The following is a 25,277-nucleotide window of genomic DNA, read 5'->3' on the forward strand; positions in this document are numbered from 1 at the left end:
TACTTTTTTAAGGACTAATTACCGAAGAACCTGGCTCAATATAAAAAAATAAATATACAAAATTAATTCCATGTTAATAACGTTTAAGTCAATGTTTTAATAAAAAAAAAAATAAACAACCGTTCGCAGAGTAAACCGTTTTTACAACGTGCGTCGAATACAAAATTAATGTTTAATTATTATTGTTTATTTATTTGAAAAAGTAAAATAAATACGGTATTTTTTTTGTATTTTTTTCAACTTCTTTGAAATGTATTGCTCGTCATGAACGGGAAAAATAAGAAAAATCTAAATGAAGCTTAACATGTGCTAAATACGCCGACATTAATTATTTTCTATAACTGTGTGACACTTTAAGCAATAACTTGCGTCCAATTTTAATGTTTTGTATATTATGTGTCAAGTTAAGTGAATAAGTACATGGCAGACAAGTTAGGTTTTACCGCGTTAATATATTACAAGGTAAAGTTAGTATACGAGAAGTATATTTTTCACCTGTTTAGTAACTTGTTTCATTATTTTTTTAATTTTAATAACATAAATAAAATGATTCTGTGACACACTGTACATTAATCTGTGTGTATCTGTGTATGTAGTAGTGATGGGAATCCGAAAATCCGGATTTTTCAAAATAACGCTTTTTAAGTCATTTGAAAATCATATAATTGTTAAATACTATTACAATATAAAGATGTGTACCTAAGTAAAATTTGTTGATAAAAATTTTTAAAAAAAACTCTTAACTTTGTCTATAAAATGCTTTCAGATTTCGGATTCCGGATTTTCGGATTTCAACAAATCCGAAATTCAAAAGCAGTTTATCTCTTTGGTGTTTTGTTTTATTTTCACATATTTATCAAAAAAATGTTACTTAGATATAGAGCTTTATATTGTAAAATTATTTAACACTTATATGATTTTTAAGTAGCTTAAATAGCGTTTTTTTGTGAAAATCCGGATTTTCCGATTCCCATCACTAGTATGTAGTCATGTCTTTGGTCAATAGCCTATCGAAAGAGTTATGAGTCTAATTTATAGATTTTCTAGTATATATGATAACAGTGAATAACATTAGTATTAGTAGTTTAATTAATTAATATATTTTTTTATAAGTATATGTATGCATGTCTTTGTATTTAATTTATTGTCAAAAGCCTTAGAATGGCTTTTATACCTAAAATAAATAAATAAAGATATTCCTTCAGTCGATTTTTCAGTGCTTAAATCCAAAAACTGCACTTAAAAAATTAATTCACAATCATTTTTCTAAAAAATAGTTTAAACTTAGAAAGTTTACGAGAAATATTTTTTTTCAATAATAATTGTGTTACTTTTACTTTTTTAGGAATTAGAGCGGCCACTAATATTCTATCTTTGATTTCATGGTTATTATTAGTTTTGACTTATCGTACAAATTAACTACCGCTACAGCTATTGACTATTTTTTTTTGTAATTGGCTTGTTTGTTCAATAATTAAAATAAAGCTATTACAAATGGATATAAGTGAAGGCTGGGCGGTACATAATCATTCCCAAACAAGACATAATGAAGCGTTAAAGGTAGTCAATCAACTTCTAGACCTGATTCTCATGTGTAGATTGAAATTATTCATTGGTTTCAAATGTAATTTTACAAGTCAATGGCCGTTGGGGTTTGGAAGCTAAGTGAGGCAGCCCTAAAATTCCCCAAAGTGCCAGTATAATAGCACCGTTAAATTGAATGACATTAAACCGGCCAAGTTCTAAGTATTTATAACCATTGATAAATGACATGTTTGAAGTCTTATAGGTGTACGGGAAGAGAAAAGTTGTAAAAATTATATTTTTTTTTAACATGGATCAACTGTTTAAATGGTAAACAAATTCAGATTTATTCTGCTTGTTGGTATGAATAAAAATGACAATTTTTTTTCAATTACCTCTAACACAAAAAAAAAAAGCAGAGGTCGAATAAAAAAATGAACAATATTATTTATTAGCAAAAACTAACAATAAGTACAATGGTTTCAGAACAGATTTAAAAGCTTTTAGATTCTAGAGAACTTTGGACTGTTATAACACTCTGGTATTAGAAATTATTTAAGAGGCTCTATTATGACTGTTAAAACATAACTTGAACAAGTCGCATAACCGTTTCGGCTACTGAAAATAATATGTGTTTACATTCTTTTCAAAATACTACTTTTTTTAGTAAAAAAAAACAAAGTATTTAATCCAAAACGGATTTCAACATTTCGAAAATACTTTAAAGGCAATAGCTTTAATTCACAAGGTACAGATAAATTTTACATTCTTTTATCAAAATATTTCATTAAAAGTGGTAATAATATTTTTTTCAAACAATTGCCACAATATTTTTAGAAATTATCTTAATACTAAAGCATTTAAAACATTTTTTTTTTAAATTTTCAATCTCTTTAACAATATTTATAACAGTGATAAATAATATTTTTATTTAAACGTTTAAAATGGCATATTATTCATGTTGAACAATACTTATATTTTAAATTGGCCATTTTTATAATTTTTACTTGTGTTTTTATCTATTTGGATATTTTGAAAATTTAATTTCATATTATTCGACAATTTTTATTATTTATTTTTTTATTTTTATTATATTTTACTATAGTCTGCGTTGTCTGGTGGGTCAAAAATATCACTTCCACATCGATTCCGGATTTTAAAATACTGGTTTATAAAATGTTTTTTTTTTACATTTTTTTATTCATACACGTGTTAGGGACACAATATTTTATACAAGTCGAAATACCAGCGAATACCTGTTTTTTTGGTTTTTTATGCGATATTTTCTCTCGACGTTTGTTTAAAGCGGACAGTTGCACTCACCTACCTCAACACTTATCCTCTTAACCGGGACGGCTACACACATAATATCTACTTAAACATTTATTCGATGTAGAAAGCAATCGATTTGACCCAGCTACGCCTCCCAGTCAATATTGGTAATAAAATCATGCATATATAGTATGAACACTACAACATTGCACTAATGTACAATACGCGTGTAAGCCTATTATCCAGATGCAGTGTAATATGATAATAATCATGTAGTTGGTTTAAATTGTTTTACTCGGTATACCTGCTTGTAATATTTAGCTACCTACCTCCGAGCGTTCATTAGCGATAATAATAATAATTGTACAACAACGTCTAATGATTTTATTAGTAGCAGTTTATTAAAACCACAGAGTAATAATAATATGGGTCGTTCATTGTAAAAGTGGTGTAACTCGAAAAAACAAAAATCAATTGTGTTTGAGAGAACGGTGTCAAGTTGAAAACGTACATTTTTACAAGAGACAATGACAATGTATACAGCAACAAGCAATGACGCGAGCCTTCTTTGGCACTTATAATTCGTCACCGTAATAGCACCAACAGCATTTTCGTTGTCTTCTAAAAAATGTACATAATTTTGTCTTAACAAGTTTTTCACAAAAACCGTTCAAATCCATCAATTAAATTTACTAAGCATTTAGTAATTTATGGAAAATGGCATGCCTTATTACTTATTAGTAATATGTTTTTTAACTTAATTTTTTTTTAAAACTATTCTAAACCCTTTTTAGGTTTACATATATATATATATTTTTTATAACTAACACAGTCAAATTGTGTATTAAAAGTTCATAAATCAACTGTTAAATATGAACTTTTATAAATACAAATTCTAAAATAACTGACAGAAAAATGTTTTATAAACCGTTTGAAAGTATTTCCAATTCTTAAGTCATACATTTAAAAAAATAATATGTTTTATTTGTCAAAATAAAATGTGTTAGTAATATTGACAATATAATATGTTTTAATAGATTATATATTTGATAGACAAGTAATACACAAAGGGAATACTATCAAATAAATATACATAAATTGTTCTCAAAATCGTAGATATTCTCATAAATATTATGTTGATAATGTTTCCTATTAAACGTGTAAAAAAAAAATAAGTACTTCTAAATTAGTATAGTATATTATTAACTTTTAGCTGCGTTCGATATCTTTTATTTTACAAGTTCTTGGAAGTTCTCAAAGGAACTTAACAGAAAAATACACTTTCACTTGGATTTTGTTTAAAATATAACATAATTTTTAAACTAGATTTTGACATAAAACTAAAATAATATAATGCTTTACAATAGTCGATTACAAATTATAATTAAAAAATATTTTTAGGTTAGCTATAGCCTTTTTCACAGTGCAGTGCAATGAAAAGCACATGCTTGGCAATGATTTCGGCTAGGTACGGGAGGGAAAAAATATGTTGATTTTTATATATGCATAGATCTTCGGACAAACGCGAACCGGAACATGGCAATAAGCTGCTGTCGTGGAGGTAAAAAGAAAAAATTCGATTTTATTATACCTAAACAAGAAACACCGTTATAATAGCGATCGCAGTCTCTGATAAGTATCCAATTCTCGACGTGTATATCGGATTATGGCTTAGGGTACCACCTGCGGATCGTGTTCGACAATATTATTTTCTTTTGTCTCTTACATTAGCATATATTATTGTACTTTTTTTTATTTGACAAACAAAATCGTGGTAATTAAATTACCTGTTAAGCAAAATCCAAGGTCGCTGAGATCGGATAACATGCACAGAGTGTCCCGTTGTGATCTCTTTACTACAACACATAGATGACAAGTACTATATTATTATTATCATATTGCATTGCACGAACGGGACATTCGTTTCAACAACGTTTATGATTTCCAATTCGAATCCAATATCCGCGTTCGACAGATCAGACAACTGTTCCAAGTCCTCACACAACGCGAGGCTCGTCACAAGTAAAATATCATAAAGTTGGCGAAAAGGCCAACTGCAGTGTGACCAGAACGACGAAATTAAATTGGTCGTAAGTACATGGTTTTGATTTTGTTTCACCACTGCATCCGTCCGGTACCGAACATAAGACTTGGCAGTTATTGAATTCATCTATTATGATCTGTATAATAGCTGACAAGGATGACACTGTTCAGTGTTAACAACATGTAAAAAAGTGTTTATTTAAAGTGGTCACATTGTCGATTGCCTTCTTGATTACTTCGTTGCCGTGTACAGAATATGTTAATTCAAACAATAAGTAAATTTGAAGACATAATACGTGCACACATGCCATGAATGACCCGAAGGGGGCTGTTCACTAACATCACCTCAGAATTTAACTTTTAATAATACTGTAGTTTGTGTATTAAGGGTATACTCTAATTTTATTTTTAGTTTTTATTCTATAATTTCTATTTTTTTTTAATAAATCTCGATACTAGTTTGTGCGAAAGGAAAGAGAGGACATAATATTTTTGCCGAGAACATTTGAATGGCTACGTAGGAATCTTTTTGGTCCTAAAATCTTTGGTATTGAGCTTTTGCAAGTTGTGTGTACTGAAGGTAGCTGGAGGTCTGTAATGTACCATGGAGCACCGCTTGAGAGTCTTAGACTGATAGATTGAATGGCTTGAAGGGGACAAATGTCGAAAGGTACAATACAATATGATGGTAAAGCTTTATATTATATTTTTGTAGTATACGGTTTTAATGAATTGGCACTCATATAAAAGCATCGGTCGTTGTTATACACAGTCTCGTGGTCCGTGGGCGACCGGCTGTACCTTAAATGCAATACCGGTCGGTCGTGGAATAAAAAGAAAAAAAATTAATGAATATTTTATGTATTGTAAACAGACATAAAACACTCGCCTATAATATTATATATTGTAGGTATGTGTACATAATATGAAATCGGAAACATATTTATAACGTTGACCGGGCATGGTATCGTGTTGAGGCTAGTTTCACGTAGGACCCATACGGGTTTTTTAGCTTCGGTTTTTTTTTTCACCTAAGAGTATGTTTTTTTTATTACCGTTGTAAATTTTCACGAGTAGCCCCGAGCTAGTGACGATGGTCTCTGCTCGTCCGGTCTCACAATGTAAAGCTGTTGTCCGCCTCTGTCTAAAATATTACCGTAAAAAACGCAACATGTAAAACAGCCGTCCGTCAGTGCGGTATGATTTGCTAGGCAACGATTATTATTATCCAAAACGCCAAAAAAAAAAAAAAAATACAGCTATCTACGTACAAAAATGAAAGTAGTTTTTTCGTGTCGTCCGTAAGATACACACAGCGGTTCATCTTGGCCTACCCACACAGCGGAATATGGAAAATATCGTGTTATGATATATTTCTTAAACGCTTTCGTTTTATTTAAATAAATATATTAGGTGTTTAAATCTCTGTTCTGAAACAGTTTTAGAACAGTTCACTCTTACAAGGTCTAGTTACAAAAGTATTTTTTTTTTTAATCATTAAAATCATTAGGCAATTTTAATTAAATTAAACAGCCCTGTTAAGCGGGTGTCTTATAAAAAAAACTGCAGCATCTTTATTAAATCATTGTCATTAAAAGGGTTAAAATACCAAAATTTTCTTGGATTTTGTGCAATTAGGGTTAGGTAATAATGGTTTACTTAAACAGTAAAAATAAACTTGTTATTTTACTTAAAAAGTCCCTATGGAAATACATAATAGGGTGTTAATTGTCTAAATTCATGTCGTTATATTTGAATAGGTTAACAAATAATAAATAACAACAAGTTTTTAATTTCAAAAAGAAAGTAATCCAGATATCCAGTTAAATGCAACAATTAATTAAGTGGTTGGAATACTTACTATAAGTGGATGCCGACTGACGTCGGTGCATAAGATTAAGTAAACAGAAATAATTATATACCTACTTGGTGTTTGTAAATGCTCTGACACAAATTTTAATCAAATTTTAATTTTTGAACAGCATTAACAACGAAAAAAAAAATTATAATGACTTGAGTTGGATACAAATCGAACAATTAATATTTAAATACAAACGGAATCAGTTTTATGTTTAGCTTTTTTCAGACCAAAAACACTTGATATAAATTATTTTTTATAGTTGACACAAATTAAATAATAAATTGTTGGTTATCCCAATGTTGATAAACTGAGTCTAATTCACAATAAAAATTTCGATCAACGCATCATTCAAAATTAATATTGATTTAAAATTTAAAATTACCAAACGCCAAACAATGGAGTGTTGACTTAAAAAAAAAAAACTATAAATGCTGCTTTCTACTTTCATTATCCAGATTCAATGCATTAGTTTTACTTTTATCTATTTAGATATTGTAAACTATTTCAGTTTCAAAACAGGTCCTAGTTGAACAGGTCTTGTATATCAAAATATGTGCGGCGTATAAGCTGTGCATATATTAATAAAATGTGTTTAATATTATAATAAATGATTATTATAGTGTAAGAAAAGAGAAAAAAACTATCTTCATCACATTAATAAATTTGTTAACACAACAAATATATGTTTATATAATAATATGTTTTAAATCATTACTGTTTCCACTTAAAAAAATAGAGTTGGTTTAAGTTGTGAAATTAATAAAATAATGTATAATATACACACAATTGTTCTACAATTTAATGATGTGCATAAAATCGACTTAGCAATGCACGTCATAGTGTGTTTACAGTTTGAGTTGATAATATATACATCAAGGTTAACTTTAATATAATAACAAAAAAACTCATATGGTCAGCCAACAAAGTATAAAATAAATATTTTTAAAAATTTATAAAAATGTTAAAAGACAATTTTTTTTTGGCCAAAACAGTTAAAAACATTTGAAGTAGATTTTTGTTGTATTTTTAAAATTAAATACAACTAAAGTGCTTTGTAGAAAACAGTTTTAGCTTCTACTCAGAGCTGATTAAGTATTGTTTTTACAATGATGTATATTTAAATCCACAAAATTTGTAAACCGCCGAACATACTTCTTCATGCAGTAAGTTATGTAGTTTTTAAGTAATCATTTATTTTCAAAAACTTTTGTATTTACTCAATATTACACAGTATTGCTAAACATTTAACTTGTTTAGTATTTTCTAGAGCGCTATCAACGTTTTATACTTGAATGAGAACGAAAACATTAAATGAACTTTCTAATATCAGAAGAAAACTTTGCTGAAAATCGTGCATGGTCGATAGCCAAGTATAATAAAATGCATAATCTCAATTTCTTGCATCCGAGCTTGAAAAAAAAGCTTGCATAATACAAGTCAAGGAGTAATTATTTGAACCAAACATTATGTTTGTTGCATTTACAGCTAATCGATATAAGACTGCTCATGCCTCATGTTATAAGCATCATGTACGTTTAGTTTGTTAGGTGTTGTAAAAATCACTGTTTACTCAAAATTCACAGCTTGTTTAAAAAAAAAACACGTTTGAGAAAACCGTATTGAAATATTTCGCATCAGAACGCAACGGTGCACTTGTTACTTTTTGTTGGAATTTTTTTAATAATAAAATTTGGCATACAATAACGTGTGCGGTATTCGCACAGAGAGCTGACACGTTGGACTCTTGGCAAACAGAAGGTATGCCTATACCTACCTACCGTCTTATTGTTTTGCGCGAAACACTTTTGCCGTCTACCACGTGGCACAAGTCGAAATAACATGCGTAGACATTGTGGTTTTTTTTACTTAGATGGGGCCAGTGGCTAAGTCGAGAACTGTCTCTGCGACGATGGGATGCGCTTATGGCGTGAATTTGAATTGGTCTATCTTGTTGACAGTCGAGAACCACACGCCGAATGTAACAATATGCAACACAACAACGACGATCACGCTGGCGGCCATTACAGAGCCAAAGTCCAAGTGACATTCGGAAGAGTTAGTAAGTTTGTTAATAATATTATGTTATTCAATCGATGCGCATATTGTAAATGCCATAAAAAAAACTAATTATCTCATCTAAATAAAATCGGTATTAAAGACAAAGCCGGACTTTGTTCGGAGATCTTGAGTAGAAAATATATGACACAAAGTTAAAATGGGTGATGTGATAAGTAAAAGCAAAGTTATGACCTTAGGTTAGGTTGGATTACTATACGACGTATTATATTTGCTGCGGGGAAATAATATTTTAGTATAATTTTAGCAATGTATTTACAAATTGAGTAGAGCTACGACAAAAATAACTACTGATTATTAATAATATACAAATATTTATAACTATGTCATTGCAGTTTATCAGACATTGAGTTCATTTAATTTCAATTATATTCATTTTGATCTGGAGATGATGTGATAGAAGTTATTTGTAATGCGTCAAGCGGTTGCTACTAGTCGTTGCAAGGCGTATCCAAGTTGAACTCTTTGATTCCCAGTACGTTCTTCATGTATTTGTATGTCATTTTACACACTGGAACCAACAGGGTTAGAATTGTGATTACGACATAAAAATAACTTTACTTATTTTAGGTTACTCTGTTTAGCCGCAAAGAAATAGTTAAAAGATATGTAATTTTGGATATTGATGTAAACATACAAAAAAATAGTAATTTTTTATTAAATTTAACAGCTTAAGTATTGGTCGTTCAATGTGTTCGATTATAAAGTTGTTAGACTACACTCAATAACGTATCAATGCTTTTTATTGACATTTTTATGAGTGAAGAAATGGTTAGCTTTAAAATAAAGGAATGTTTATAGAAAAATGTACCTAATCGTGTCATGTCACATATTGAATGAAACCTAATGTCGTTTATGGTTAATGCATTGATAAAACCAAAATTGTCTATTTGGAAAACGTTTCATGGCCAATCACACCAGTTTGGCTTAAAAATAAAATATAGGCTTAACGATATCAAAATTATTGTCTAATTTCTACTATTCTATATTTATGACTATGGCAATGTGAAAAAAAACAATACAATTATTTAAATTAAAAACAATACCATGAAGCTTATACAAATAAACAGGTAAAATTATTGACATAGTCGAAATTTATTAAAACCTAATTTTTCTTAAATATTGCCTATACAATACTCCTTAAAAACAGACCGCATGCAATCCCCTTCTTAATGCATTATGTATTTAAGCAAATTTTCACTTAAACTTAACATTTAACTAAAATATTTTATAAGCAATAAACATAATATATATTATCCCAAAAAAACCGATATCTATTTTTGTATATGCATATATTTTTTTACGGAGACATATTATTTACCTACTTTGAACAGTATGTTAAAAAAAAAAAATACTTAAATTTAAGTTCAAAAAAATATATTTGGATTCTTCATAACATTTATAAGATATCAATCGAGATAGAATTTCAAAACAATTTTTAATTAATTAATTATTTCTATGTGAAATATTGCTATTTTTAAAGTTTTTTTTAACGATTTTTTCAAAATTATTTTTAGAATGAAATTAAAAGTATTCTTCTAACGGACACGACGAGCAAGTATTGAAAATGTATATATCTGTTTTAAAAACTAAGCATTTCAGAGTACGGTTAAAGTTATATTGAGTTGTTCGATAGAGGCTGTCTGTTTTTAAGGAGTTTTGTATAGGCAATATTTAAGAAAAATTTGGTATCAATAAATTTCAGCCATGATAATTAAATTTCCGGGTAGTTTGTATAAATTTCAAGGTATTATTTTTAATTAATACAATTTTTTCTTTAAGTAAATTTCATTTTGTGTTATTTTAGACCAATGATGGTCCAAATTCAATTCTGTAAAGAGATTCGAGTTGTTTGGCTACGTTACTATGTTGTTTAAGAAGCCGACTTTCATTTCGAAATGTCCGTTTCTTGTGATTAAATAAACCGAATTTGTAATTTTTTCAATACTAAAACCTAATTTTTTTACAAAAAAAAAAGAAGAAAAAATTCAAATATCATCTTGTATATATTTACAGAAATAAAATCGGACCATCCTAAGTAGTCGAAATTCAAAGTGAAATAAACCAAAATAGCTTTTACTTAAGAAGAAAATATGTAAATTATAAATAACACCATGAAGTTTATAAAAATGAATTATCACGGTCGAAATTTATTAAAAACACTTGTTTCTTAAATATTGCCTATACAAAACTCCTTAAAAACAGATCGCGTGCCACATCCACTTAAGCTCTAAATAATTAAGATTTTGCGGAAAACTTTGCCGGTACTTTGCTACCCTTACTATAATACTTGGATGGGGGGTTTAGCTCGCTCTTAAAACTTGCGTAAGTACGAGTGAAGTAACAACAGCTATTGCAGGGTCGAATCCCTAACGTGCCTTAACGTTAACTTGTGTGTAATCAACGATAATGTCGGCTTATTATTTGTCCCACATTGGAATCTGCCAACTCGGTGGAGCATTGCGAAAACCATAAACAGAAAAACATAAATTGCGCTTAGCGTGTCGCAGAAGATAACGAGTGGTCTTAACGTGGGTCGTCTGGTCTTACCTACACGGGTACCATTACCGCGGGAAAGGACAAACCGAAATAGGTAATGATTTTTACAACTCCACTGCCGTTTTGGGTCGGTGAAATAAATCAAGGGACACGGGAATTTTATTTGGAGCAAATATTTTTCCCATTAAAACACACACTCCGCATAATGCAGACCAGTTTTGTACATTTAAACGCCATCAAAAGTGATTGAGCTCATGTGTTTACAACGTGCAATTTCCATTTAAACCTTTGCCGTGTGGAGTTTGGTTGTAATTAGTATTAATTTTTTATAATATCAAATTAGATTTGGTTTTTTTTTAAACATTGGCAACAATTATTGTATATTTTGTAAAAATTTTAATCTAAATTTCATTACACTTTAATTTTTTTGTTGGTGTTTTGATAACATTTTCCTAATGTCTATTATATAGAACAAACGTTTCTAGGTTTTTCTATTGAAATTATACATTTAGAATTTTTAAATGATGCTTATTACTAAAAAAGATCAATAATAATTCATATTTGTTACTTTTGACTTTGAATTAATTAATTTATATGGTACAAAATTTTCTATGTGTGTGAGATTTACTAATAATTTAAAAAATTAAGGCAGCTTTGTTAAAAAAAAGAAAAAGAAATAAGATCAGAAAAGAACCTCGTTTACTTTACTGAATTCTGCGTTCAATTATTGCTTGGCCAAACTTGATTTTACAAAGCGGTTAGCTTTAAATATTCTAAAAATTCAGCTAATTAACTTCTGCTAGTACCACAGTTTTCAAGTATATTATTTAAACTAGTCAAGTTAACTTAAAATTTATATGAAAATAATTGATATTAATGTACTGTACAGAAATAAACAAACCATTCGATTAAAATTATTTTCAGATTATTAATGGTCCAAGTATTTTGGCGACGTCGTTCGCATACGTGACACAGAATAATTTATGTGTTCTTTTTTTATAATTTTTTTTATACATTTTAACCTTATTTATATGATTTTTTCTAATGATTTAGCTGTTTTTTTGCTACAATAGTTTTTGACGAATTGTATTTAATTCAATTATAATTCAATTAAACGTTTTAAAATTATTGTTCAATATTATCAATGATTAAACTAAAAAAAAAACATAATGCAGTTTTTATTAATCATTTAAAAGATTCTAAACTTTTCATTCGAAGAAAATGTCACTCATTTGAACCAAAAGGTTTCAATAATAAACGATTTTAGTACACTTTCGAAACGAGGATGATTCTAAGAAATGCGAGGTCGATTTAGTTTTCTGCTTTGCACGGTTTTTAGAATCGCAAAACGTAAAACACAAATCACTCAAGTATTAGTACACTATTTAACAAATTACGAACAATAATATGATTGTAAGATTTCTTCGTCAAGGTTAAGTGCAACAAACAATAAACAGAACGATAGCGCAAAAGTAATACCCGTATTTAAAGAAAGAGAGTGTATTGCAGAACCAAAATAAAATAAATTGTACGGTAAACTTTCTGCAAAAGATTGAAAATCAAAACGTTTTTTCGATTAAAAAAAAAACTTTAAACACAACAAAATTGAGAAAAAATATATTTTCATAAATACTTTCAAACGATAAATAGTAACATAAATAATTGGAGAAGATATGTTTCGGGAAAAATTATTTTATAACCGTTTTTCAATTATAACACGTTTCAAACAATATAACTTAAAAGTCTTTCTAAGTATTAATCTTCAAAAAAAATGTATAAGTTTAACTTTTTTAAAAATATACTGAAAACCGACCAAAGTTTATTTTTAAAATATTGGAATATTAATATTTAAATTTGTTAAACAGCTTTATCAACATTAAAAAAATTATTCGGTTCAATTTTTCATATTTTAAGTTGAGGGTTAGAAACAGTTTTTAGATTTATCGTTTTTTGAGTTTGAATATGGTTCCATTAGTGTTTCAGGCTTAAGTTTTGAAAACGGGTTTTGTTTTGGACACTAATATAATACAAAAACGATACTTACATTTCACATGCACCTTGTGGACGATTTTGCGATGGAGATCGTCAATCCACCGCACAACGCTGGACTTGCAGTCGTTAACTTCGTTCCTGTCGTTTGGACCTAAGTACCCAGTTGCGGTGTATTTAATTTAATTTTACATACTTAGTTTTTGGCATTCACTTACCGACGAAAATGTCGTTCTGCATATCCACCGGAGCGACTAGCCGGTTCACGACCTTGGCCGACACCAATCCTGAACCTGAACAAAGAAATTCCTACATTTTTATTCACTTCAAATGAACGCTCAACCCAATCTATTCTCCTTGGTCGTCCCTTATATCTCTATTTGTCCCTCACAGCTCCCTACATTATATTATGACTGGGTACCTTTTTTTTTGCTCAACGCCACTGCTAAATCGGCAAAAATTAAGTACAGTGTTGCTATCAAACTCACCGAACGATGTGACCAGCAGACCTAGTACGACGTAATGCTGACAGAGCTCCACCAGCATGTCTGCGGATTCCTGTGGTTACTATATGGCGGCTAATGGCCCATACACGTTTGTTGTTTATACTGTTAATAACACAACCGATGTGTGCTCCTAATATCTCTCTGGTCGCTTTGAACTCGACACAGTCACGTTGTGCGACCGACCTCCGACTTGTTTATGTTTTACGGTGCGATGCGTGCAAGCCGAGATTCTTCAATAATAATATTTTCCTATTTTCGTCAAGTTCAATGTACAGTGTCTTTAGAACCAAGAGAACGCTATCGCAGATTAGATAAAACCTTAGACGGTGCACTGTCTGTCAGAGCAATGTAGTTTCAGAAACCGAAATTCGAACAAACCAAAACCCTACTCAACTCGGAGTAACCGCTGGTGGAAAAAAAACCCTATAAGGAATTATAGACTTTTAACTTCATCGATTCTCTTTGAATTGATAGATTGTTAATTACCGAGATGTCATAAAAAAAACCTAGTTACTTCCTCTGTTCCACGGAAAAACATTGATATGTTATCACTTATCTGAATTATGTTATACAATGTATTTTGTTAAATAGATTTTATTGCCTTTTTAAAATGTTTTATTAGATTTATTAAATTATTGAAATCGGTATATCAAACAATTATTTTTTTTATAATACATTAAAATGGCATAAATATATAAGCTTTATTAAAATGATTAGCTGGTTACTATAACTAGAAAATAAAACCGTTCTCATTACTTAAATATGCTTAAAATGTCTGAACTATCTTAAATTAATATGCGATGACAACATATTTTCTGCAGGACTAAAAAATAACTAATGGTTATCCAAATTTGGTTAACAATAAATCCATGATGAATTCAGTGTTGAAATCCCAGTCGGTTCAAGTGACTGTCAATGTAGTCGGTATAAGAATCTAATTTTTCTACATAAAAAGAATAGATACCGTTTGGGTAACTTTCACCATTGTATTCATCATTTATTACCGTTTTATCGAAAAATTTGTATTTTGATTTACAATTATGGAGCAAAAAGTTTCCCAAGGAAGCAGCAACTGTATTGTACAATCTGTTGATAGACAAGCCTCCCAAGACAAGTCCAGAAAGTTCCATGTGGATTCGACCATCACTTACCTTCACCATTTGTTTGCCAGGAGTATAGCATATCAATTCACAATAATAATACCGTACATTTAAATAAAAAAGTCAACTAAAAAGTAAAAAAAAGATTTTACTACAAGAACAATTAGCCAATCAATTATTGTAGCTCATTTTTTTTTAAATGTCAATTTCTTTAAAAACAACCGAAAATGAACTACAGTTTTAAATAATGGTATACATCTTTAATTTTTGACCAAAAAAAAAAAGGCGTGGGGCCTATTCAACAAAGTTCCTAATAAATTTTCAGATAATGTTTTCTATTATAATTTTTTTTGTAATTTTAATTTAGTTCAATATTGATGTGTGATACATATATTCCATAATACTTTACTCAATGAATTTGGACTTTGTTGAATAGGGCCCACGCTTTTCTTTTTAGTCAAAAATTAAAGATGTTCAATAATATTTAAAATTGTAGTTAATTTCCGGTTGTTTTCAATGTAATTGACATTAAAAAAAAAATAATGTTCTACAATTGATTGGTAAAATGTTCTTGTAGTAAAATTACTACTTTTAATTAAAAGTAGTAATTTTAATTAAAAGTAAAAATTACTAAAATTTTTGCTTTTTAGTTCACTTTTTTCTAGGTTTTTTTTTATTTTTTACTTATTAGTCCTATTAAAAGGTACTTAATAGTTGTAAATAGATTACTAAATTCATTTTGGAAGATTTAAAAAAAAAATGAAATTTTAGTGAAATGACCCCCATGTTGTTGACCCCATCTAGTTTTATCTAATCTGTGATATTAAAGTCGAATGGAATTTTCGGTAAGCTACTTGGGAAATTCCAATGTAAAATAATAGACACAATATCCAGTAGTGCCAACACTGAGCTTACCCCTATACCGTTATCGGCAGACCTAGTTGATTTTTAATTAGATAAAACAATATACCAACATGACGAATAAATAATTTGCGTATACCGAGTATTCGAAAATCAGTAGGTTAATTTCTATTTAATGTATACAATAATATTTATTAACTGATTCAAACGATTCTTTAGTTACCTATATTAATATATTTTAATTTATCAAAATATAGTATTTGAAATAATTAGGTACCTATGGTTTGAAATTGAAAATCAATGTTTATTTGTTGTCAAACTCGTTTGAATACAATTTCAGCAAAAACTAAATTGTTGTTAGAATAATTAAAATTATTTTTTTGAACAAAAATAAAACTGTATACGATTCTTTGCGAAGATGAGTTATGAATATTATTTTAACGAAGGTCAAATTTTTTGTATGTTTTTAATACATGTGTGTTATATAAATAAACACTGTCTGGCGTCTACATATTTTACACGTGTCGAGAACTTGATGTTAAAAATATAATATTATTATTAAATTATAAACAAAAAAAATGTATCCCGACCCCCATATATATATATATGAATGGCTTTCAAGGCATTACAGAATAATAACTATTAACTGATTACTATTTCTATAAAAAATATATATTTTTAACCACCCGTTTTTGCTGTAATATCGAGACAACTGTACACCCGTATACAGAGTGATCCATTTAACGCAAAAACTCCTCAATATTGTAGTTTTTGTTTTTGAAATATTTTTAGTTAAGTCATTGTACAATACTATAAAGCTACCAAATATTCACCTTTTTTAGTGAGACCTGTATTGAATAATTATTTTTTATGTTTTAGAGGAAAACATATGACATATGGAAAAACAACGAGGACGCTTATTGGTTCAAAATTATTCTTCGACTTAAATGCAAGTTAAAACCAATCTATGTGTCTTCACCCAGATTCAAAACTAAAGCGGCTATGCGTGTGTTCTATGCTTTAATAAAAACCTATAGTAAGAAAAACAAATGCTATTTATTTATCAAAGGAGCTCCAAAATAATTACTGTAGTACTTACACCATTTTTTAAAATTCTAAAACCGGTTGAACCTTTTTTTAATATTGTATGTCGTATACATTAATATCATAATTCTTATGATATTAATATTTTAATGGCTTATTTTTTTCCATCTCGACAAAACATATAGAGAAAAATATCTAAACTATAAATGTATAATATTTTATTATATTTTTTAAAACTATTATTTGAAAAATTAAATATAATTACTTCAAAGTGTATTGTATGCACATTAAGAAAACAGAAACAAGCTAATTTTTGATTATGTCTAAAATATAATAATATTAGAATTGCTGATAAGTAATATAGATTAGATTAGTGATTAGTTATTAATAAGTAATGCGTAGTATTAAAAATAATGTAATGTTGACATTTTTTATTTTTATAAATTCCAATTTTTTCTGCAATTCGTCTCAGTAATACAGTAATGCGACTAAACCATTGTAAACCATTATTTATAATAAAGAAATAGTAGGTAATAGGTAAAAGCTTTCTATAAAGGAATACAAAACACGGTTGTAATTAGTAAATACCAAGTGCTGTCAAGTGTCTCTCGACGTAATCAATGTAAGAATTTAATTTTTCCAAATAGAAATCGTAGATGCCATTCGGGTAATTGTCGCCAACATAATATTCACTGCTTACTGTTGTTACATCGAATGGCTGATAGTTTGGATGACACGTGTCGATCAACAGTTCCCTTAGAGATCCAGCAGCCGCATTGAACAACGTGTTGATAACTAAGCCTCCCGGTAAAATTCCAGAAAATTCCACTTCGACGGGTCGGTTGAGAAAGTGATCTTCGAGCGGGGACAGGATTTTGTAAAACCGATCCATAGTAACATTGCCACGGATCGTTAAATATATGCGACTTAACGTTTGAATCAATTTTAACACAACCAATTTACCCATTTCGATGGCGCCTCTGAGTTTTTCCATACACTCTTCGGCGTGGCCGTCATTGTTTTTTTGCATTTCGTTACATTCTTCGATCACTTTGAACGTCAACAAGTGATAATAATTCAAGTTTACGCCGTAAGCGCAGCCCATCAACGAAGGGACCATTTTCAATCTAGTCTCGGTGCTCACTCCGTGATTTCCTTCCCACAGACTGCTTAGGGGCCACCAAGCACCGCCGCTAACGAAGAACGTGAACCACATGTCTTGCCAAAGGTGTTCTTGCTTAAGATGTTTGAGCATGTTGACTTGCCGTTTTGGCAGCTTTGCGCATACCCTCGTTTCGTTGTGCAAGCACGCCAAAACCAACGGAATCAAAAACTTTATGAATGCATTTTTTCCCATCTTAAATGTTTTTAGACTTGACCGATTTCGCTCGATCGAACAACAAGACGTGCGCGGTCTATACGAAAATACAAAATGTCTAAGTGTCGTTTCCTATTCGTGCCACTTGGTAGACAACCATAATCCGCAGATGCACTTGTTTGCTCAGCGTCTGTGTTATTTATTTTTAGTTTATATATATATATACGTTATATATTTATACCAAAAATTTAAAAAAAAATGTCAAACTTTATAAAAAAAAAAACATATTATATCGTATGTTCTTTTTTTTTAAAGTTTCTCCCTTAATTATTTTTTGTTTTTAGTGTGCTGGTTTCTTATAATCGACAGATTGGCATCTTAAAGTTTTCTTCTAATAATTTTAATCTGACAGTGTATATTTATTGTAATAGTTTTTAACATTACTATGGGTATTTTTTGAGAATTATTTTTTGTTTAATCGATTCATGAACGGTCAGGTATTTGCCATTCACTCAACTATAAAATGGTCACAATATAATTAAACCGCCTCAAGTAAATAAAAAAAAAAAATTTACTTAAATAAGTTTACTCTAGAAGGATCTAAAAATTACAATTGCAAATATTTAGGTGCTTTTTCAGTGAGGTACTTATAAAAAAACAAGTTTCCATGTGTTATTTTAGTAATAAGTGCATTAAAATTTAACTTCAATTAATGATTATTAATTATCGTGTATGCCTAATAATTATTATTATTTATAACTATATATCTATTGTAATACTAACGTGTATTTATTTCGTTTGAAATTATCATTACTTTTTAACTCAACTATATCAACAAAAGTTTAATGGAATTAGATATTTTATGATATTTGTGAATTTATGAAAATTTGATATATAAAGGTATTTTAATAAAGTAAATATGATTTTTAAAATTTCAAGGATATAATATAATATTTTCTTAGATTTAAATAAAATGGTATTTGATTTAATATTGTTTTTCATGACCAAAATGTTATTATTTAATCCTCAATCCTTTCAAGATAAAATTTTAATATTTTATGATATATTTCATTTATTATCCCACACTAATTTTCCTATGATTTTCATTTTGAAAAAATTGTTTACTTTTTGTTATACCATTTTCTGTGACCCATACATTTTATTTTTTATTCATAATTCAGTATTTTGAGTCTACAATAATTATTTAAAAAAAAATGTAATATGCACAAGACATACAATTCAGCAAAATTATTTGTTGGTATTCTTTGTAGCATAAGACCACATTAAATTCTTAGTTCATCTTTTATCCAATTTATTCGCTAGATAAATAACTTTTATGGGATTGGACATTTAAATAAATGTTTTTATCGGTTCAAAAACAGAATGAGTATAATATAAGTTAAATAAACATTTTAATTTTCAAGAAAACAAATTTTACCAAGACAAAGTTTTGTTTTAAGTAGAATGAACACAGTTTGTTAAAGATATTTTATCGATAAATTATTTCTGTCATTTAATTCTAATACTTCATGTTACTTAAGTTAGCTATAAATAAAACCAAACACTAAATTATATTATTATCACTTTAGGGTTTTTTCTACCGAAATAAAAACAGAGATCATAAAACGAAGTTTTGACATTTATTAAACTTAGTAAATCAGTGAAATCAATTGATCCAAAAATTTTTTTTTTAAATAACTCATAACAAATTAACATTAAAAACCATAAGCTAGTTACTATTTATATAAAGAAAAAATAAATTGAAATTATTAAAAATATTTAATTCATTGGACATTATTACACGATTCCGACATAATTCTGTTGGAATAAATTAACTGGTTGTTTGCCATTTAGGATAGGACATGTTAGCCGTGTTCTTATCGTAAAAGCCAAGTTCAGTCAAATGATTCTCGATGTATATCATGTATGAGTTTAATACTTGCAAGTAGTAATCGTAGATGCCATTCGGGTAATATTCACTATTGTAGTCACGATTTATTGTATCTATACTGAATAAGGTAAACGTTGGTTTACATGAATGAATCAAAAATTCTCTTAAGGTCTCAGCAACTTTATGAAACAATGTGTAGATATTTAAGCCTCCGGGTAAAATACCATTAAATTCTATGACGGTTGGATTTTCTTCGAGAAAATCTTTGAGCGGGAACAAAACTTGGTAAAATCGATCGTTAACGACATCGTTACCGATTTCAATGTCGATGAGCATCAATGAGTGCATCAGTTTGAGTATAACAATCTTACCGTTTTCGATACTGTCTTCAAGTTTGCTTTTACAATCTTCAGCGAGTGCATAAGCTTGATTTTTTTGCATTTCGTTACATTCGTCAATTGCAACAAGCGTCAGTAAGTGATAATAATTCAAATCCACACCGTAGGCGCAACCCATCAACGGAGAGACCAATTTCAATCTAAACAATGTGTCGACTCTGCTGTTTGTATTCCTTAAATAACTAATGGGCATCCAACTCCAATCTTCCCGGAATTCGTCGAACCACATCCCTTCCCAATTTTCTTCTTTCTTGATGTTATTGAGCATTTTGCTTTGACCTTTTGGTGGTCTTGCGCATACCTGTGTTACACCGTGTAAACAAATTAGAACCAACGTAATTAAAGACATTATCTTGGCATTTTCCCCCATTTTTAATGCTCAGACTTGACCAATTTTCCTTGATCCAGCAAAGTGATTTTCGTGGTGCTGTTCGTAATGCTTGAAAATTTTCACTAATGACACTTAGTGTACAGCTGCGTTTCGCAATAACAAACCGACGAAACCGCTGTTGATGGTCTAGTACATATTAAACATTGCTATAGTAGTGCAATAGGTTATTAAAACATCAATTTTTTTTTTAATAAAAATGGTATTTTAAGTATTATAATTCATATTGTGATTTTAATAATAGCGTATAATTTTTGATAGACGTAAGAAATATGAGGACTTCCGCTCCTCAAAAGATTAAATTATTCTATTACTTACTTCTTTTACTACTCCTTGTTCCTCACCTACCTAATTCGGCTCTGGTGCTCATCTGGATCGCTACGATATTTACCGCTTTTATATAGCACCGAGCTGAGAATAGTTCACATACCCTTTTTGCGATCGTGGCGCCACCAGTACATCTGTGTATGCGGTATCACCCTCCCCCACGGTAGGACGCAGTATAAAATATAAAATTAATATAAAAATATAGACATACAAATGTATAGCACGTGTAAAGGCCAGACGGTTGTGCCTGTGCACGCGCATTAGTGTGTGTGTTTTGACATACATAATTTAATAAAAAAGTTAATTATTAAAAATTAAGTGGGGTATTGTGTTTACACTATTTACACAACGAAGCCAAACATATTATTGAAATTGAATCGGTATTTCAAAAACAACATAAGTCACCGATTTTTCAAAAATGATATTTTGTCAAATTTGATAATTATATACTTAGTTACGTATTTTGTGTGAAAACTAAATTTGTCAGACTCATATTAAATACAAATGTTGAGAACAAAAAATTAGACACACTGAAATTTCAATTTTGTGACTTGTGTCGTTTTTGAAATGGCCGATTCAATTATTAATTATTTATTATAGACATATATTTGACTTGAAAAGATATAAAAATAGTTCCTTAAAAATTGACAAAATTAACTAAAGAATATGGAAGTTTCAGTAAAATTATAATAGAAAGGTTTAAGTGGTAGTAATAAGTTTATAAAACGTAAGTTTCTAATATAATTGTATGATGGTAGATAGAGTTGTAGCTGTTATTGATAGAGATGTATTAACTACTATACCTACTACTTAAATGAATTTTTAATTTATAATTTAAAATTATACTTTCAGAATAAAATATTTATTTGTATAGAAACCTGTATCTGTCGCCCAATTAAGGTACTGACATAATATATGTATGCATATTCGTATGAAGATAAACTCGGTCTATTTTTATTTCACTGGTTTAAGAGATAACGCAATCTTATATTTAGTTTCTATTATCTTGCACTATACAATTTCATATAAATTTGAGTACTCAAAAAAATATATTCGGCTGGTTAAAAATTAAATGAATATCCGAAACTAGCCGGATAATTTTTAACTATTCGGATAGTTTTGGTTCTACGGATAATTGCAATATTATTTGATATCCGAAACTATCCGGATTTCGGATATCGTTCCGAATATCCGGTATAGGCCCAACCCTAGTGAATACTGAGATGAAGTTTTGCTTGAGTCTATACCTACATAAAATATCAAAATTAAAGGTACCTACTTATAATAATATGTTATTTAAAATAAATAGAGTATTTTAAATTATACTTGATGATATTTTAATTAAAACTTTTATTTTAGTTTACAGTATTAAGTAATTGCTCTAAGAAACCTATCAATGTGTAGTTTTAACATATTAGTATTTGAATTCAAAGAAAAAATATAACAATTTCTATGAAAAAAATTGAATCTTCAACTATCGTTTAATGAACACTAATAGGTAAGACAATGCAGTTATTGATATAGGTGTATTGTATAATATTTTGAATTAGGAAAATATAATTAACAGTTTTTTATTATTCATAAACATATAAAAACATAATAAGTTATTTTGGATAAACAATTAATCATACCTATATTTTATTAAAATTCGTTAACTTAAAAATGATCACATCTATATTGATATTTGTTGCTTTACCATATAATTAATTAAGTATCTAAGAAACTTATTAAAAATGTTGTATCATTTGTTTTCAGTATGTTCAATATTTATATGGACTATCTCCACTTAAATTGATATTTGCTACTGTCTGCAACTACACTACTACTAACAGAAAATTTGGTATATTATATTGTAGTCAATCGGTCTAAACCAATTCCATCAATACATTGTCGAATATTGAGTTGTATTCAATTATTTAAAGATAAGATAAAGAAATAATAAGAAAATAAATAAAATAAATGTATAAAACTTGTGTAATCTTTTATTTACAAAACAAATCATGGTATTTTTTTAATGTTATAGAGTTATATTATTTCCACGTTAGGGTTTTCTTGGCTGAAAAAAACACTGTAAAACGAAATTTTGACATTTATTACATTTATCACAGTGAATTAATTATTCAAAAAAGGTTTTTTTTTTAAATCATCTCATAACAAACTAAAATGGCATAAATTATTTATCTTTAAAAAGTTATTAACTAGCATCTTTTTCTATAAAGAATACCAAATTTGTAATTGGTAAAAATACATTACTATTCGACGACCATATTCTGTTGGAATAAATTCACTGGTTGTTGCCATTCAGGAAAAAATAAGTTTGCCGGTTCTTTTCGTATTAAAACCCAAGTTGGGTCAAGTGATTCTCAATGAAACTCATGTAAGATTGTAATACATTCAAATAGAAATCGTAGATGCCATTCGGGTAATTTTCACTATTATAGTAGCGACTTAATGCATCTACATTGAACAAGGTATACGGTGGTTTACATGAATGAATCAAAAATTCACTCAAGGACAGAGCAACTGTACTAAACAAGGTGTAGATATTTAAGCCTCCGGGTAAAATACTATTAAATTCTATGATGGTTGGATTTTCTTCAAGAAACCCTTGGAGCGGGAACAGAACTTGGTAAAACCGATCGTTAACGACATCGTTACCGATTAAAATGTCGATGCGCTTTAACGAGTGCATTAGTCTGAATATAACAATCTTACCGTTTAGGATACTATATTCAATTTTTTGTTTACAATCTTCGGCGAGTGCATCGTAGTGATTTTTTTGCATTTTGTTACATTCTTCAATCACAACAAGCGTCAGTAAGTGATAATAATTCAAATCCACACCGTAAGCGCAACCCATCAACGGAGAGACTAATTTCAATCTAAACATTGTGTTAACTCTGTTATTTGCATCCCGCAAATAGGTTATCGGCATCCAGCCCCAACTTTCTCGGAATTCATCGAACCACATCCCTTCCCAATTTTCTTCTTTCCTGATCTTATTGAGCATTTTGGTGGCTTCTCTTGGTGGTCTTGTGCATACCTGTGTTACACTGTGTAAACATACTAAAACCAACGAAATTAAAGGCATCATCTTTGCATTTTTTTCCATTTTAAATCGCTTAGACTTGGCCAATTTTCCTTGGTCGAACAGCACGATGTACGTGGTCTGTGTTGAAAAACGAAATTCTTGAAAATTGGCGATTTGTGACTCGTAGTTAACAACTGCGTTTCACATAGACAAATTGACAAACCCGTCGTTGATTGTCTAGTGCGTAATAAACATTTCTACATTAATACCATAGGTCAAATTTTATAAATATAAGTCAGTAGTAAAGTAGTATAAGTATATCGTTAAAATACTATACGGCATTAGAGAACGGTGATTTTAATAATATTATATGATGGCTGATAAGAGACCCTTCCCTTCTACTTACTTATTTTACTTCTTCTTGTTCCTCACCTAATACGGATCCGGCGCTCATCTTGGCTCGGTACGGTATTTACCGCTCTTATATAGCCCCGAGGTGAGAATAGTCCACGACTTTTTGCGTTCGGAGCGTCATCAGTATATCTGTGTACGCAGTATCACCCTCCTCCATAGTGATATAAAATATAAAATTAATATATAAATATTAGACATAAAAAATTAATGACACGTGCGAAGGTCAGACGGTGGCGCGTTTGGGTGTATGTATATCGTATTATATACATAATTTTATAAAATAAGAAAGAAAAAAATGTATAAGATTGTAATGGCGCTGCAATGTGAGATCGCTAAACAATGTAAAGTTTTCATATTTTCGCGGACGTTGGCCACGAGAAATTTAAGGGGAGATTTTATGTAAGACGCTCGATATAAGTAAATGTTATCGAATGTGGAAAAAGTCATCTACAATACTCTGATCAAACGGGCAGTCACTGGACTTCTCATTATGTCGACGAAAATTAAAAATAATAATTCTAATTTGAGCCATTTTTTATGCCAAAAATAATATTATTGAAATTATTAAGTATTAATTATAGACATGTATTTAACTTGATAAGACATAAAAATTATTCCTAAAATATTTCCTTAATTAACTAAAGAACACTAATGTTTCTGAGAACGTACAGAGCTTTATAGTTGGGCGCCATTTGTAATAGAGTAAAATAATAATAAATGGTATTAAGTTGATGA

The 25,277-nt window shown here is 29.3% G+C and overlaps 3 protein-coding genes and 1 long non-coding RNA gene across 6 annotated transcripts; 1 reads left to right on the forward strand and 3 right to left on the reverse strand.

Moving 5' to 3' along the window:
• Nucleotides 1-8,581: 8,581 nt before the first annotated feature.
• On the forward strand, nucleotides 8,582-18,778 carry LOC126846549 (uncharacterized). Of its 3 annotated transcripts, XM_050586113.1 has the most exons (3): nucleotides 8,582-8,755; nucleotides 16,611-16,767; nucleotides 18,438-18,778. In XM_050586113.1, exons 1-3 carry the CDS (start codon nucleotides 8,615-8,617, stop codon nucleotides 18,473-18,475), a joined length of 336 nt encoding a protein of 111 aa, XP_050442070.1. In that variant the 5' UTR covers nucleotides 8,582-8,614; the 3' UTR covers nucleotides 18,476-18,778. The 3 variants fall into 3 exon arrangements, 1 of the variants encoding a protein (XP_050442070.1); XR_007686901.1 differs by lacking the exon at nucleotides 18,438-18,778 and having other exon boundaries at nucleotides 8,582-8,759; nucleotides 16,611-16,943; XR_007686900.1 differs by lacking the exons at nucleotides 8,582-8,755; nucleotides 18,438-18,778 and adding an exon at nucleotides 16,386-16,522 and having other exon boundaries at nucleotides 16,611-16,943.
• On the reverse strand, nucleotides 9,166-13,873 carry LOC126846550 (uncharacterized). Its single transcript, XM_050586114.1, has 4 exons — nucleotides 13,753-13,873; nucleotides 13,483-13,557; nucleotides 13,320-13,418; nucleotides 9,166-9,287 (listed from the first exon to the last, which is right to left on the reverse strand). The coding sequence occupies exons 1-4, from the start codon at nucleotides 13,808-13,810 to the stop codon at nucleotides 9,208-9,210; spliced, it is 312 nt and encodes a 103-aa protein (XP_050442071.1). The 5' UTR covers nucleotides 13,811-13,873; the 3' UTR covers nucleotides 9,166-9,207.
• Nucleotides 18,779-19,714: 936 nt separating the features above from the next.
• Nucleotides 19,715-21,227, reverse strand: LOC126846708 (uncharacterized). Its single transcript, XM_050586482.1, has 2 exons — nucleotides 21,089-21,227; nucleotides 19,715-20,899 (listed from the first exon to the last, which is right to left on the reverse strand). Exon 2 carries the CDS (start codon nucleotides 20,750-20,752, stop codon nucleotides 19,925-19,927), a length of 828 nt encoding a protein of 275 aa, XP_050442439.1. The 5' UTR covers nucleotides 20,753-20,899; nucleotides 21,089-21,227; the 3' UTR covers nucleotides 19,715-19,924.
• Nucleotides 21,228-23,061: 1,834 nt separating this feature from the next.
• Nucleotides 23,062-24,768, reverse strand: LOC126846720 (uncharacterized). Its single transcript, XR_007686919.1, has 2 exons — nucleotides 24,535-24,768; nucleotides 23,062-24,365 (listed from the first exon to the last, which is right to left on the reverse strand). It is a non-coding gene; the product is annotated as an uncharacterized LOC126846720 (long non-coding RNA).
• Nucleotides 24,769-25,277: the final 509 nt, after the last annotated feature.

Source organism: Adelges cooleyi, unplaced genomic scaffold, assembly GCF_023614345.1.
Source record: "Adelges cooleyi isolate 19-005CV unplaced genomic scaffold, UGA_ACOO_1.1 ACOO_flye_CR_arks_rails_tigmint_CR_PRNA_9, whole genome shotgun sequence".
Taxonomy (NCBI): domain Eukaryota; kingdom Metazoa; phylum Arthropoda; class Insecta; order Hemiptera; family Adelgidae; genus Adelges; species Adelges cooleyi.

Excerpts from the sequence above, each read along its gene's own strand:
- LOC126846550 (XM_050586114.1), bottom strand. The coding sequence starts at position 13,810 with ATGCTGGTGGAGCTCTGTCAGCATTACGTCGTACTAGGTCTGCTGGTC. Across the intron at positions 13,419-13,482 it reads GCAGAACGACATTTTCGTCG|GTCCAAACGACAGGAACGAA; the intron begins GTAAGTGAATGC and ends CTGGGTACTTAG. Across the intron at positions 9,288-13,319 it reads CCACAAGGTGCATGTGAAAT|TGTGTAAAATGACATACAAA; the intron begins GTAAGTATCGTT and ends TGTTGGTTCCAG.
- LOC126846549 (XM_050586113.1), top strand. The coding sequence starts at position 8,615 with ATGCGCTTATGGCGTGAATTTGAATTGGTCTATCTTGTTGACAGTCGA. Across the intron at positions 8,756-16,610 it reads TCCAAGTGACATTCGGAAGA|AGGAAAACATATGACATATG; the intron begins GTTAGTAAGTTT and ends TTTATGTTTTAG. Across the intron at positions 16,768-18,437 it reads TGCTTTAATAAAAACCTATA|TGTGCTGGTTTCTTATAATC; the intron begins GTAAGAAAAACA and ends TTTTGTTTTTAG.
- LOC126846708 (XM_050586482.1), bottom strand. The coding sequence starts at position 20,752 with ATGGGGGAAAATGCCAAGATAATGTCTTTAATTACGTTGGTTCTAATT.